This window comes from Alternaria arborescens (genome assembly GCF_004154835.1).
Source record: "Alternaria arborescens strain FERA 675 chromosome Unknown contig_34, whole genome shotgun sequence".
Classification (NCBI taxonomy): Eukaryota; Fungi; Ascomycota; class Dothideomycetes; order Pleosporales; family Pleosporaceae; genus Alternaria; species Alternaria arborescens.
Window position 1 is genome coordinate 209,215 of NW_021167889.1, and position 14,310 is coordinate 223,524.

The 14,310-nt window shown below is 49.7% G+C and overlaps 6 protein-coding genes across 6 annotated transcripts; 4 read left to right on the forward strand and 2 right to left on the reverse strand.

The window, feature by feature from the left end:
* Window positions 1-1,550: 1,550 nt before the first annotated feature.
* Window positions 1,551-3,871, forward strand: AA0111_g10364 (hypothetical protein; the record flags this gene model as incomplete). The annotated part of the gene is made up of 3 exons (XM_028644105.1): window positions 1,551-2,314; window positions 2,364-2,560; window positions 2,610-3,871. 3 exons carry the CDS (start codon window positions 1,551-1,553, stop codon window positions 3,869-3,871), a joined length of 2,223 nt encoding a protein of 740 aa, XP_028502057.1.
* Window positions 3,872-4,427: 556 nt separating this feature from the next.
* AA0111_g10365 (hypothetical protein) lies at window positions 4,428-5,267 on the forward strand (the record flags this gene model as incomplete). The annotated part of the gene is made up of 1 exon (XM_028644106.1): window positions 4,428-5,267. One exon carries the CDS (start codon window positions 4,428-4,430, stop codon window positions 5,265-5,267), a length of 840 nt encoding a protein of 279 aa, XP_028502037.1.
* Window positions 5,268-6,548: 1,281 nt separating this feature from the next.
* Window positions 6,549-7,577, forward strand: AA0111_g10366 (hypothetical protein; the record flags this gene model as incomplete). Its single annotated transcript, XM_028644107.1, has 2 exons — window positions 6,549-6,595; window positions 6,647-7,577. 2 exons carry the CDS (start codon window positions 6,549-6,551, stop codon window positions 7,575-7,577), a joined length of 978 nt encoding a protein of 325 aa, XP_028502056.1.
* A 1,618-nt stretch (window positions 7,578-9,195) lies between these two features.
* Window positions 9,196-10,157, forward strand: AA0111_g10367 (hypothetical protein; the record flags this gene model as incomplete). The annotated part of the gene is made up of 3 exons (XM_028644108.1): window positions 9,196-9,853; window positions 9,902-9,983; window positions 10,052-10,157. 3 exons carry the CDS (start codon window positions 9,196-9,198, stop codon window positions 10,155-10,157), a joined length of 846 nt encoding a protein of 281 aa, XP_028502055.1.
* A 763-nt stretch (window positions 10,158-10,920) lies between these two features.
* AA0111_g10368 (hypothetical protein) lies at window positions 10,921-12,240 on the reverse strand (the record flags this gene model as incomplete). Its single annotated transcript, XM_028644109.1, has 1 exon — window positions 10,921-12,240. The coding sequence occupies one exon, from the start codon at window positions 12,238-12,240 to the stop codon at window positions 10,921-10,923; it is 1,320 nt and encodes a 439-aa protein (XP_028502054.1).
* Window positions 12,241-12,989: 749 nt separating this feature from the next.
* AA0111_g10369 (hypothetical protein) lies at window positions 12,990-13,739 on the reverse strand (the record flags this gene model as incomplete). Its single annotated transcript, XM_028644110.1, has 1 exon — window positions 12,990-13,739. One exon carries the CDS (start codon window positions 13,737-13,739, stop codon window positions 12,990-12,992), a length of 750 nt encoding a protein of 249 aa, XP_028502053.1.
* Window positions 13,740-14,310: the final 571 nt, after the last annotated feature.

Consider the following 14,310-nt stretch of genomic DNA (forward strand, 5'->3'; position numbering starts at 1 on the left):
AACCTGGAGTACTTCCATATAGGAAAGACGCCCATAATAAGCGCGCGCGGCTCAGTGGATCCCGGGTGGGGAGCCGAAATAAGATCTGCACGCATGTATGATGGTGTAGGATGATAGATAGAAACTACATCGGAGGTTGAGCAGTGTTCTCCAGTACATACCTGCTATCAAGCAGCATCGTGGCTCTTTAGAGTTTGGTGAGTTAAACCTCACGAAAATTGCCATTTGGGACGCGTGAACACAACAAAGTGATACCCTTCACCAGAAGAACAAAACTGACAACGAGTCATGTAAGATTTATCCTTATCAGTCGGGCGGGATGTAGCGCGCCACAGTAAGCGTTAAGAGTTCTTCTTGTCGTATACTCATCTTCGAGATTTCGACTCTGTGGTACCTAGGTAGCGACAATCGTGGCAACGAGTTGTGTACCAAGTATCCAACCTCACATGTAGAGAAAACCACCCACCCAGTTCGAATGCGTAGTCTCTTGTGAGTCGTAACAACGTCCTTTACAACAGGCAGCCTAGAGTTGAAGCAAAGATGGACGTGGGAGATCGGCACCAGACCCCTTTCTAGCCGACTTGGCCTGTGCGGGGAGTCGTCTTCACTAACCAGTGCTTATCCTGACGCCTCAAACATCACTTTGCCAATGACCTCTGCTTCCGCAACACAGCCTTCTTCACATTATTTCCACCACCTCAGGAGAACACTTTGCCGCCCGACCCGTCCAAGCCACAATTGCTGAACGGTTCTACGCGAGCTTACCTAGCATGTTTTCAGACTCCTTAGGCACACGGCACTTACGGCAGCACTATACAAGGCGTCGTAACAACAAAAGATTAGACTGAGTGACCCGCTATTCGAGGTATCGAACTATAATAGTCTTCTGACATGCCACTGCAAGCTAGACATGACTCAACACCCCCGACCTCGTGGCGACCTGTGGTGTTGTCAGTATGTCAGACGCGTCGCCGGTACGCGACTGGACATCTTGACAGTTGTCGGCACGTACCTGCATATTCTCCGGTGAACTCTAAACGCGTAAACGGCAACGGCATGAGAGGTCACGGACTATGCGTCTGCAGATCTTTCCTCAATGTTCATGACGCTGACGCTGAATGGCTTGCCTGGTCCCCCCTCTCCCGCCTCAGGGCTTGAACAATGCAAAGGGAAATTCGAGTTGAACGTAAAAGTAAGGTTCAGCTCGTGTTACAATCCTTGCATTTTGCTTGCCTGATCCGTAAATGGAAGACTTACAGCTCATTACTTCTTGCGCCTCGCCTCGGTTTCGGTTATCTCGACCGCATTCAGGTTTCGAGTCTGTACTTTTTACCGCCACACGGCTTGTCTCTTCGTAACTCAAGCCCCACAGCCAAACTTAGCACATTGGTACCTGGCATAGTCTCAAGGGAATCCCATATAACACTGACCGTGATCATGTCTTCGAACGATGTGCCTTGCTTTTCAACACAGTCGTTCATTCTTTTCGCGGTCATTCTTGTCGTGTTCGCTCATCAAGAGTAGTACGGCTTATTTCCATTGCTACAAACATGGTAGCCTACGCTCCTTACCTCGCTGCTACAGCATCTTTGTCATCTGTTTACCACGCAGTTACCCCTTCTGCATTCCGCTCCGCGCCTATCTGCCATGTAGTCACAGCGACAGTGACTGAATATGCCACTGCACGGCCCACTACCAACGCTCATGGACATGGCGGACCATACTATAATCCTTCCAACGACGTACCCCTTCCATTCGAGTGGCCGGGAAAACCATCGCATGGGGAGGAATACCCTCCTCCTCGACCTTCGATTCCATATCAATATGGAGGCCCTGCTAAAGATGCGTATGATGAGCCATGCTGGATCCCAAAGGGTACTGGGCAGCTCAAGCCTTCGCTACCAAATGTTGAACAGTGTGGCAACTCACAATGGGGACTGATTGACTCACCTCATCTTCCGGTCAACGGCCTCCCCGGTAGTAATTCTGATAGCGCCTACACATCGAATTCTACAAAGCTTCCATCCACATTTCCGCCTTATCCTACGGTATCTGGCCATCCAAATAACCATACCAACGCCACAGGCTTCGAGACTATCAGGCAATCCTCCACCAGGACTCTTGGATCCGTTGTTACCGCAAGTGCTGCCAGCACACCAACGGCAGATCCCCTGTGTCCTACCATGCCGGACACTGGCGTGACAAGGACCTACGATCTTCATGTAGCTTATCAGACCATTGCTCCGGACGGTGTTACCAGGAATGGTTTGACTGTCAATGGCCAATTCCCTGGCCCTCTCATCGAGGCCAACTGGTACGAGGTAGCGCGAAATGACGTAAGGCTTTAGCTGACCGTAAACTAGGGGCGATTGGATCTTGTGGAGAGTCACAAATGACCTGACCGATGAAGGTACTACACTTCACGCCCATGGCCTCTTTCAGACCGAGACATCCTGGTATGATGGTGTTCCTGCTATTTCTCAGTGTCCAATTTCGCCCAACGGTGGATACTACGAGATGCTTTTCCGGGCCGATCGTTATGGCACATCTTGGTATCACAGTAAGTTCATCCAAGTTAGACTATGAAATGCCAAAGCTGAGTTTCTTAGGTCACTACAGTGCTCAGTATTCTGGTGGTGCTCACGGCCCTATGGTCATCCATGGACCAAAGCATGAAGAGTATGACATCGACGTAGGACCTATCATCCTTGAGGATTGGTTCCACGCCGACTACTATTCTCTTGTTGAGGGTACCATGAATGGCCTATTCCCGCCTTCAAACAACAACCTGATCAATGGAAGAATGAACTATCCTTGTGCAAACACAACGCTACCTTGCACTCCCAATGCAGGTACCTCCAAGTTCAAGTTCGAGTCTGGAAAAAAGCATCTACTACGTCTTATTAATATGGGTGCAGAGGGCAACCAGAAGTTTAGCATTGATGGGCACCAGTTGAAGGTCATTGCCGTCGACTACATTCCGGTTGAACCGTACATGACGAACGTTGTTACTCTCGCTGTTGGTCAGCGTACTGACGTTGTGGTCGAAGCTATCGGCAAGCCCAGTGATACGTTCTGGATGCGCTCTCAGCTCGCCCAAGGATTCCGCTGCACTCTGACTGACGGTATCTCGCCCAACGCCCTTGCGGCAGTTTACTACGAGGATGCCGATACCAACGCCATTCCTCAGACAAGCTCTGATGTCACCCAGGCTCAGCTTGAGCAGTGCAAGAATGACCCTATTACGTCCGCCATTCCGCTCTGCAAGATCCCTTTGGAAGAACCTGATCATGTCGAGCGCGTAGACTTCGATTTCCGCTCCAATGGCACAAACTTCATCTGGTACCTCAACAACAGCACATATCATGGGAACTACAACGAGCCCACACTCCTGAAAGCGAAGCGTAACGAGTCAGACTTCGATCCCAAATGGAACGTGTACCAGTTTCCTGGTGCAAAGAACGTCCGGATTCATCTTGTCAACCACGGTCTTATTGGTGGCCACCCTATGCATCTCCACGGCCACGACTACCACATTCTTGCGGAAGGCTTTGGTGAATGGGATGGTGTCGTCACAAATCCGGAGAACACGCTGCGTCGCGACGTTCACCAGATGCAGAATGCGCGCAATGTCACCGGAACAGTTGAGCCCTCGTACCTAGTTCTACAGTTCACTCAAGACAATCCCGGCGCCTGGCCTTTGCATTGTCATCTGGCGTGGCATGTTAGCGGTGGGCTTTTCATGCAGATTTTGGAGAGGCCGGAGGACATCCAGAAGCAGGCCTTTGAAGACGAGCAATTTGAGCTCTGCGATACCTGGGATGCCTATACAGCTGGAGTTGTTCTTAACCAGATCGATTCCGGCTTGTAGCCGAGGTGCTAGAGTCATGAGATGGCGGCAAAGTCTACAGATGCTACCTAAGTACCTATTCAGGCCCCACCAAGCGAATCACGTGATCCACCCACGAACGCTCACTTGGTGCTTTATACTTCTACCACATTACTTAGCTTTCCTTCCTTGTACATAGAACAATTAATTTACTCTTACGTTCTGTTATACATCTTCAGATGCCTTTAACAAGCGCGTGCGATTCGAATGTACCCTAAATCGCCGTGTGCAGTGATGCCCAGATGTCACGTCGGATCTTTACAAACATCGCAGTTGCGGGAGTTCCATAATCTGAATCAAGGGTGAGTATGGTTATGTGTCCGTGAGCCCTCACAATGGTTATGACCTTTATCTCTCTACCACGTATCGTTTTGGTAGAGCACAAGCAGTGGAATCGTCATGGCCATGACGTCATGGACCACGCAAACTTTACTACTTTCTATTAGCGAGATTAATCAATGTAGCCATTCGCGTACATTCAACTCGTAATCGCGACACCTAGGCTTTATCATCGTCTCGTACCAAGGGTTCAATAAAAATGAACACCGCTCCCCAACAACTCAAAGTTCTGCTGACCGGCGGTGCCCGAGGAATTGGGCGCGGACTGTTCAGACAACTCCTGACAGCTGGACACGATGTCATAATCCTAGACTCCAACAAGGAAGAGCTAGAGCATGTCAGATATCGAGCACAAGAATGGTCAAAAGGGCGGAAGGAGAGCTGGTTTGCGCTTGAATGCGACCTCAGCAAGCGAACGGAATTGAAGACTGCTGTCGACGAAGTTGAAAGAAAGTTTGGGGGCAGGCTCGATGTTTTGATCAACAATGCTTTCCCCACCGATCTCTCACTATCCGAAGATCGAAGTATGGAAGCTGAAGGAGAAGACATCGAAAAAGAGTGGGATTTGAAGGTTGCGATTGGACTCACTGCGCCGTACATACTCAGCCGCCTTTGCGTCCCACTTCTAGCTGCTGGACGCTCCACTCCGAACTCTCCTGGTACTATCATCAACATGTCATCAACGCGCGCCTACCAATCTGAATCTGACCACGAAGCCTACTCATCCGTCAAAGCTGGACTGTTAGGATTGACACAGTCGATGGCAGTATCTTTAGGCCATCGTCACAAGATCAGGGTCAATGCAATTATCCCGGGATGGATTCACGTAGCCAACGAGAACAAAGCTGCAGATGATGGTAATGTCAAGTGGGAGGAAGGCTTGAGCAAGGAAGACACTGCTTGGCACCCATCTGGGCGAGTGGGTAAAGTGGAGGATATCGCGAAGGCGGTAGAATACCTCATTGGAAACGAGTTTGTGACTGGTCAGGAGGTTGTCGTGGATGGCGGTGTCGGGAGAAAGATGGTCTACCCCGAGTAAGTGTATAAGATCGACGCATCAACACCTTTCGCATCAGCTCAAAGATCCACTATTTGTTCCTCATCCAAATGTCGGATCGAAAGCTAGGAGATCATGTTTCAATCTATATTCCACTGACACGCCTTTTGGCCACTACCAACTACGTGCCTTTAGGATAAACGCAGTGATGTAGACATTTCTAGTTTCAAAGGTAACAGTTCTTGTCTTTGGGACAAGTCTTTGTTCCTCAAATATGGCTCATAGATTGACGGCAATTTTCCTACGCATGCTTTCGTTAATGTCTACTGGATCAGGTTTTGCTTGGATAGAGTACAAACCTAATGGTTGGGCCTTGCATCGAACCAGAGTAGGTTGTATAGCCATAGACAGAGACTAGGCTTGGAACAACATACCTTCTGCGCGCCTTCATACAGTCACAGGCTCGTTACAACCGTGATGTGCCTCAACGACTGCGCGTAAAGAGGAGTATTGCTCGGAGCTTGAGATTCGCGCCATCTCGTGTGAGATTGGCCGGCGCCACTCATGGCCGCGAATGCACGCGTGACGCTAACGCGACAAGTCCTTTACTGTAGCACGACTTTCTCGCGTTTCACTATCTTCATCTAGACTGCACAAGCGAAAGGTTGTCAAACGGAGATCCAATAGTAGTAAATGTACATTCGGATCATAACCCTACAGAGAAACTTGTCCTAGCTAAATACTACATGCAGTCTTTGTCATAGACAAAGATCTTGTGTCGAACAAAGGGAGAATTCCAAGCAGCTTGCCTGTCAAACAAAAGGTACATGCAACTCAGATCTGGTCCAACTCAGAAAGAGCTATGACCATGTTGAAGATTAATGATAGTGAGGGTGACAGCCCAGTGCCACACGAGGAAGACTTGCAACGATATCCTGCAGAAAGAGAACCGAGAAAGAGGTAAGCCCTGAGAAGAGAGGGGCATGGAATGGAAACGACTAGCCTACTTATGACCAATGTCGATATTCTCTCCTGTGCTCACTGACATACGCAAGTTCAGACGATGCTTTCTTCCATTTACTTTGACTTGGCGTTTGTATCCGCCTTTCGACCGCTTTACGGGTAGTTGCTGACGAGTGACGTGATCACATTATAGTCGTTTGCAGGTAAACAATCTGTGCGTCGAGCTCCCCAGAGAAGACTACAGCGCACCCAAACCAGTCAAAAACTTTCCCATCCAAAACCTTCCTTTTTTCTCCATTTCGGACAAGGAAAATCAAGTTGGATCGCTAGATTTGCGCCCTTGTCATCATCGAATTCACAATGACAACAGCCGATAATGCGACAAGCCTCTCCACCAGCGAATCGTCGTAAGAATTACTCGCTATAGCATTTACATCATGGACTAACTATAAGTATAGTGAGCCACCCATACTCCACGACCAAGGCATGCCCAAGGCTGCGCGCGCCCACCGTAGCAGGACTGTCAAGAAGAACGCACTTTCCAAGGACCTCAACGTTACTATTTCCTCTTCAGATCAGGCTCTTTTGACCAAATCCGTCATTACCGTCAAGAACGTCATGACGGAGCAAAACGCTGGGTCGACAGCCAATGCTCCCAGCATCAGTGATGCTGGTGTTTCGGCATCTGATGCTTTGCCTAAGAAGCCGGGTCAACTATCGTCTTCTCCTATCGTGAATCAGGCCCTAGACAACCTGTTGGTAATGATACGACCTGAGCGTCGAGATCTTCTTCAGGGCCCTTGCATTACCATTCACGTGGGTGAAACGTCGGTTATCAATATCTCCAAGCGCGCTGCAATGGCTGCTTCTTCTGTCCTTAACAAGCACTCCACCGCCAATCCTGAGTCGCTAGAATATCGTTTCTCGCGTGGTCAGGTTCATCCTGGCGCAGTCCGCTTTCTGCTCATTGACTGGATGCAGGAGACGTGCAATGAGTTTGAAGCCTATGCCATCCCAGCTCAGAAGACCTTTGGCGAGGACGTTGCTATCTTGTGCGCCGCTCGCTTGCTGGGCATGGAGCGTTATTGCCGTCATATCCTCACCGGCTATGTTGGTTACCTTAAGACCCAGCTTCCGAGTTACGAGGAGATCATTGCTATCGAACAGAACGCCACCTCTGATAAAGACCCACTCTGGACTGCGATGATCAACCACCTCTGTCATGATCGCTACAAAGGTCTTATACCTGATGCTGAAGACTTTGAGGCGTTTCTGGAGAAGCACACTCGTCTGAAGAAGGCTATGGAGTCGGCTGATATCTTCTTCGCTGGATACGCGAAGAAGCGAGCCGAGGGCCGGGAGAAAGAGCGCCGCCAGCGCTGGGAGTAAAACCAGGCTGAGAGACGTCAGCGTATTGCAAGAGAGCAGCTTGCTGCTGAGTCATTGAAGAAGAAGCTAGACGAGAAGGGCTCCGGTCTCATGTCTGTCACGGCGGATGAGGCGAGGGTGCTACGAGGGCGCACTCGCACCCGTTAGAAGACCGCTGCGCCTGTTCCCTTGACCCACATTGATATTTAGTCAACATGGTTTCTTCAGATGTGGAATGGTGCCTATGTGTGCGAGACAAACATAGCTTTGCCCTGCGAGAACGCTGAGGCTGATGAGTATAGGCATGCGCAACGGACCTGGATTTGAGCATGTCTTTTCATCTTGGGTTTTACATGAGCAGTGTGGCACTGCGCTGAGAAACATCAAGTAACAGACATGATCATACATGATGGATAGATATAAGTGTTGATCAAATCCAGTCTCCAAGCTTTCACATGAAAGAGTTATGCTAACACCTCTCCTGTCTTCTGAATGTCCCTGTTACCTTATGCCTCAAAAGTCGTCCGCCCAGTCATCACTGCTCGCCTCATCCCACTTTTGTTCTTCCTGCTTGGCCTTGCTATGGCCCACGCACCAGGTAGGCACTGTTACAGGCGGCTCACACTCTTTGCACCTGGCTTTTATGTACACCCTGCTGTCTATACCAGAAATTCCAGCGTCGAAGTAATGTGGCACAACGTCGATCATGTTGTTGCAATAGGCCTCTGCGCAAATGATTGTGTGAGCGCTAGTTGAAATGAATGGCCACGAATGGGACGTTTCAGGAGAAGGTGATGATGGAGATAATGATGGGCCTGACGAGCAGGTTTTGGTGATATGAATACCGTGTTGCGGGCTTCGACGGATGACGACGGCACTGTTCGGAGGGTAAGACATTTCACTCTCTTTGTGTGGATTGCTTTCTTGCTTCTTGACGAAATAGGTAGAAACTTTGACAAGGAGTGGGTTGAGTGGGGAGTAGAGTCGTATATGAAGTTGATGATTGATTGTGCCAACTTTGACAGTGATGATTGCGTGAAAAGAGCCAACAAGCAGCCATGGAGAAGAGCGTAGAGCGGAGCGACTAGGGAAGCGCTTAGAAGACATGAGAAACCTACCTCATCGCCTGTCTGTCACCTATCGATTACACGGCCCACACACTCCGTTAGCAGTCACTCGCTCATCTTTTAGCAAGTCTCTCGCGCTCCGTCTGTCCATGCGACCTAGCTCCATCATCATCGGAACGGGTACCATATTCTTTCTTGAGAGCTTGGTCTCCGGTATCGTTCTGAAGAATGTTTGCTGCTCTGGTAGACTCGCTTGGCTCAGGGCCGATAGTTTACTTGCAGTTACTAGGCACGTAGCAGGAGATGTTTGTACATGAGAAAGAGTGACGAGGGTTAGGAATTGGCGGCCAATGGGAAAATGTAGGTTGCGTCTCAGACCATGATTGGTTGATAGGCAGAGCTCCTTCCGTCTGAGGTACAGCCCCGCCGGCTAAAGCTGGACCCGCTCCCCACTAGTTGTTTAGCATCATTTGCATCATCACAACACGTTACATCCTGCCTGCCATTGTGCTTCTCACCACTGTTAGTCATTTCCTACACTCTCCACTCGCGCTTGGTTCTTCATTGCCACCATGGTGTCTACGCGCTCACATCCCCAAGGCGACTTCCCCGCCACCGAACCTTCGCCCGTTAAGAAGGCGCCACGGTCGCGGACTTCGACTGCGTCCCCGGCACCCATATCTTCCCCGGACCTTGACTCCCCACCATCGGCAAAGTCGCTTGCCAGACGCGCAGTTTCCAATGCCAAAACCGAGATCAGCCCTCCCTCTCCATCCGAGATCAATGAGCCGGCCTGGTGCCACACAGCGTCAAATCTCACTATAGTGTGGCTCGCCATATCCATGCCTCTCGTGTTATGGGACTCCCTGTACATCCTTTTGCGCCCGCACACTATGGCTGGCGGTGCACTTCAGTGGCCAATCTGGAAACCGTATGAAATCTATGCCTCGATTGATCACGTATACGGATGGCCCGGGTGGGAAAACAACGATGGATTTGGTGGCGCGCAAGGCTTTCTGAACGCTATCGAACTCGTGCTGTATGGACTTTATGCCATGATCATCTATAACCATGGTGTGCCCACGACTGGAGGCACTGGGCTGCAACTCAGTGAGGGCGTAAGCAAGTTCCTTGCCGGAGGCCGGAAGATACGCGGAAAGAATGGGAATCGCGCGCTGATTATCGGCTTCGCTGCTGCGGTTATGACTCTCAGCAAGACAGTACTATATTGTGCGTATTCATGCGGCACATAGCCAAAGCACAGGCTAACAATTGTAGACTTCAACGAGTATTTCTCTGGCTTCGCAAATGTCGGCCATAACGACTGGGCTACGCTGTTGTTCTTCTACGGTATCATGAAGTGAGTCGAACTGTTTTTCCGCCTGCGCTTAGCGTCTGAAGTGACAGGAACGCTGATTCGTTCCGTAGTGGTCTTTGGGTAATTTTCCCAGCATATATGACTGTCGTCTTCGGTACCGATATCCTCCAGGCGCTCGACATTGCAACTGAGTCTTCGTCCAAGAAGCGTTATTAGCTTGAATCTTGAGGAAGCTGTTCACACATACCAACGCTTCAAAGTTTGGTGCCAACTTATAACAATGCCCAAATATTCAATCAAGACGATTTTGCGTCCTTGCGGTGCCCGCGAAGGCGTCGAATAGCTGTACGAAACAGTCCTCTCAAACGTTCCAAGGTACTGCCGTGCGAGTCCCCAGCGGCCTCGGCACCGGCCTGCATGGGTGATGGCGGCTTTATAGGAGCTAGGTTCAGTGGACTATGCAATTAACAACACGATACCACTCACCAGCACTACTCCTCCATCAATATCACGCTTCAACTCAAGAACGACGGATTCCGAGTGCCAGTCGTCTGGTGGCGGGCTTGCCGATATTCGCTGCGCATCGGCGGTTAGATGATCAAGCATGTATGGTGCTTGTAATATTATTGGCGCCATAGGCATTGGTGGTGGTTTACTTTTGATGCGCTGAGTAGCTCCAAGGGGTGTCAGCCGAGTAGAGGGTTGAGTGTGAAATAGGTGTACAAGGGTGCATCACGGATCCGCCGGCCGGAAGTCGCATTCACTGTTTGATCGCGATACGTTCACTTTCACAAGCATTTAAGATATTGCCATACGTTTATCACTACAATATCATAGGCCTCAAATCGTTTGAGGCATCGAACTAATGGCCGCTTCATTACTCATTCTTGTCACTTGCATCCTGTATTCAGAAACCTCCAATCGCTCCCTCGCATTGACACCGAGTCAAGATGAACGTCTTCAAACTTTCGGTGAGCCCTTACATCACATTGCATCCCACTCCCAATCCGCAAGCCCTATCTTTTCTCTTCTTTTGACTACTCTCTGCCTCCAAGATTGCAGCCCTTCGATCGTCTCCCGCACGCTGCTCACTCACTACCCTGCGTCGCTCATCCAGATCGGCCATGCTCATCGCTTTAGCAAACGGACCTTCGTCATCCTCAACAAGCGCCTTTTTTCTCTCCATCTCATCTCTTCCAGGCGTACTGAACACAGATTGCTTGCTGGACGCTGTGCCCCCAGAGAGGTGGGAGTCCTCGGATATGGATACCTGTCGCTGCACATTGGAGGCCGGCCCTATTACATTGTTCCACAAAGGTGCATCCACGGCGTGCTGTCGCGGTGCTAGATGCATTCGTGGGTGAATACCGTGCTCCCGTTCTGGTCGCTGCATCGCCGCACCGTCATTTGTTGACGACATATAGCCAGGCTGAGACATGAGTGGCCTTCTCTCCATTGGCCTTGCTCTTGTCTCCATAGCTTCGCGCATCTTCTTACGTTCGGCATGAGCGTAAATCTCTCTGAGCGTCTCTTCTTCTCTAGAATACGTTTGCGGATGAGCGATATCGAAATATCTAGAATGATAGGGTGATTGATCGTCGAACGATTCGAAAAACTCGAGCTTTGGTGTTGGGTTTGAGATAGTAGAAGTGAGAGTGGGAGGATTTGATCTCGACTTTGGTTTAGAAGAGCGTTTGGAGTTGGGGCAAGGCGTTGGGTTGCCGAGTGGGAGATATGCCGAGCGCTTCTGGGAATTTGTCATACGAGTGGGTGTATCTGGGCAATCCCAATTTGCGTCGCTGTCGCTCTCGACTTGAACCTGCTTTTGATGTGGACTCGCACCCTGTTCTCGGTCGTGGCCATGCGATGGCGACAGGCGATGCAAGGATAGCTCCGTTGGTGTGCTATACGGCCGCTTCTTGGGACTACCCAACCTCGAAGTGCGCTTCAGTGGCGATTTCCTCTCCATTACACTGCCACCTCTTTTGGTAGTCACGTTGGCAGTGATATCTGCAGGAGAGCTGCCGAATTTGCCGTTTTCCGCGGTTGCAACATAGTTTGCAAATTCTGTCTCTTGTTCGCCGAAACCATCACTCTGAGGCTGCTCTCTTGCGTTCTCAGGTGTAATTTGGTGATCGAAATTCGGCGTGCCAGTGCTTGCTAGATCCAGTCGCAGTGCGGCACTCAAACTCGGCGGCGGTGATGGAGAGATCGCACGAATCGTAGAGCGTGCTGTTGATGGACGAGTAGGGCTTGGAGGTCCTGAAGTAGGCGGACGCGGGCGAAAATGTGTTGACATTGTCGCGATCAACAATTGTGGTGTTGTTGACGAAGATGCGGGTGGTTGCTGTGAGGATACGGACGGGACCCAAAAGAATGACCATGCAGGGCAAAGCCGATCAACGGGACTCTCCGAACTTGTTGCCGCCCAGGATGGAAAGGCAAACGCGGTATTCTGAAGAAGCGAAAGTGAGTGTGAATAAGTGACGCGCTAAGAGTGTTTGTAAAATACTGTTCAATGGTATGAAGGCGAGATACTCGCGGTTTGCAAAAGCAAACCAACCTCACTTACCGACCAATACCACAGTACTACTACAAGCTTTACATCCGTGCGCTCAGAGAATCCAGAATAGAACTCGCAAACGATGCGACAAAAATGTTCCAGCGATAAGCCAGGTGTTGTTGTTGTTGCACAAGTACGTCATTGTTGTTGTCTAAGACAAACGACTATACAGTCAAACTTCAAGACAAAGAAAGGTTTAAGGGATATAAGGACTACTTTACCCGTAGATAGAACATTACAACTTATCTCAATACACTTCAGTTAGTCCATAATCCAACAATTGTGTAGCCTTTGCGGTACATGTGCCGAAGTGCTACAGCATAACGATCCGATCACCATAGCGAAAACTTCATACTCAGTAAAACCATAGCTTTCCAAATAAGATTACTAAATTCTGGTTTTTCTAACATGTTCCGAACTATATCACTCAATCAAACCATTCTTCCGTGTAACGCGACCACCTTTGCTGCCGCCATTCCAGTCTATCATTTCTTCGCATGTAAAACAGCCAAATACTTTATCCTTACCTCTTCCCCTGAATCACTGTCGGTCTCGTCGTCGCTATTTCCAGGACTTAAATTTTTGTTGTTGTTGTCTTCCTCTCCATCGCTCGAAACATCCGAAGAGCACTGGTCCGTATCCGTGTGGATTTTAGCATCGTTCCTAATGACATTTTCGCCGCAGGTATCTCTTTCGTCTTCATCATCACTACTCTCGCTGTAGTACTCGGGAACAGTAGCTAAGGTGTACGCATGATGATCCTCCCGGTTTGGAACCTCGGTTACTTGGACGGCATCGTGGGCTTCTTCCCTTCCAAATGCTAGTAATTCCCGACACGCCGTTGGCTCGTCGCGTAATTCCGCTGCCTTGGAAACACCAGTTCGAACAGGTACAGGACACACGACAATCTCCCTCCATAGCCCAGGTTCCTGAATTTCTCCGTTCGCACTACTTCTGTTATTTGTATTCAAGCGGTCCTTGTGCTCATGGCTGTGCTTCGACGTGTCTTGACTCTCGAGCTTCTCGAGCGTCAGTGCAGCTTTATCAGTCCATTTGCCGATAGTCCGAAGTGCGACGATTCCAATTTTGATGTTGCGCTTGTCTTTAATGTTAAGATTGTTACGGGTCTCTACTGGAGCTGTGGCTTCTGAAGTCTTGGAAGTCATGTTGTTGGCCGAGTGTTGAAGAAGGGGGACAGAATCGGAGCGCAGCTTGAGTTTCTGTGAAAGATGCATTCTGTAAAGAATCCTACGAACAGACTTTCGATAGATCTAACAAGGCTTGTTCTACAAGCACCAGGCGCTGTTGATGAGGTGTCGTGGTAGTGGTTAAGACAGCTGGACTCAATAGCATTTATGAGGTGGCGACACCGCTGGCTTCATATGAGGCCGTATTAGATAGACGTGCGCTGTGTTTGTAGCACTGATTAGTGATGCTATTGAACTTCCTAGGCTGTGACATCCGATTGTATGAACTCGCTGACTTCCAATGTGTAGATCACAGAGTCCTGAGGTGTAGAACCATATCTACAAATCTCATCGATAGCCGTGAAGCTTTCTCATGGATCTGATACCGATCACATCACAACACAGCAACACCACCTCGGATCACCTAATCCATCGTCTCTGTTGAATTCCATGTCGGGATACACGCCAAGTATCTGTTCTCTGTACTGTTCTACCTCCCTTGAAGGAACCTTGCCAACGCTTTCAGAAGATATTGACTTCTGATACATCGACGCGCTGTCCGCTGTCAAACGATTCAATTGAACGTTGGTGCGCTCTCTTGCACCCCCGCGTTGTCGAC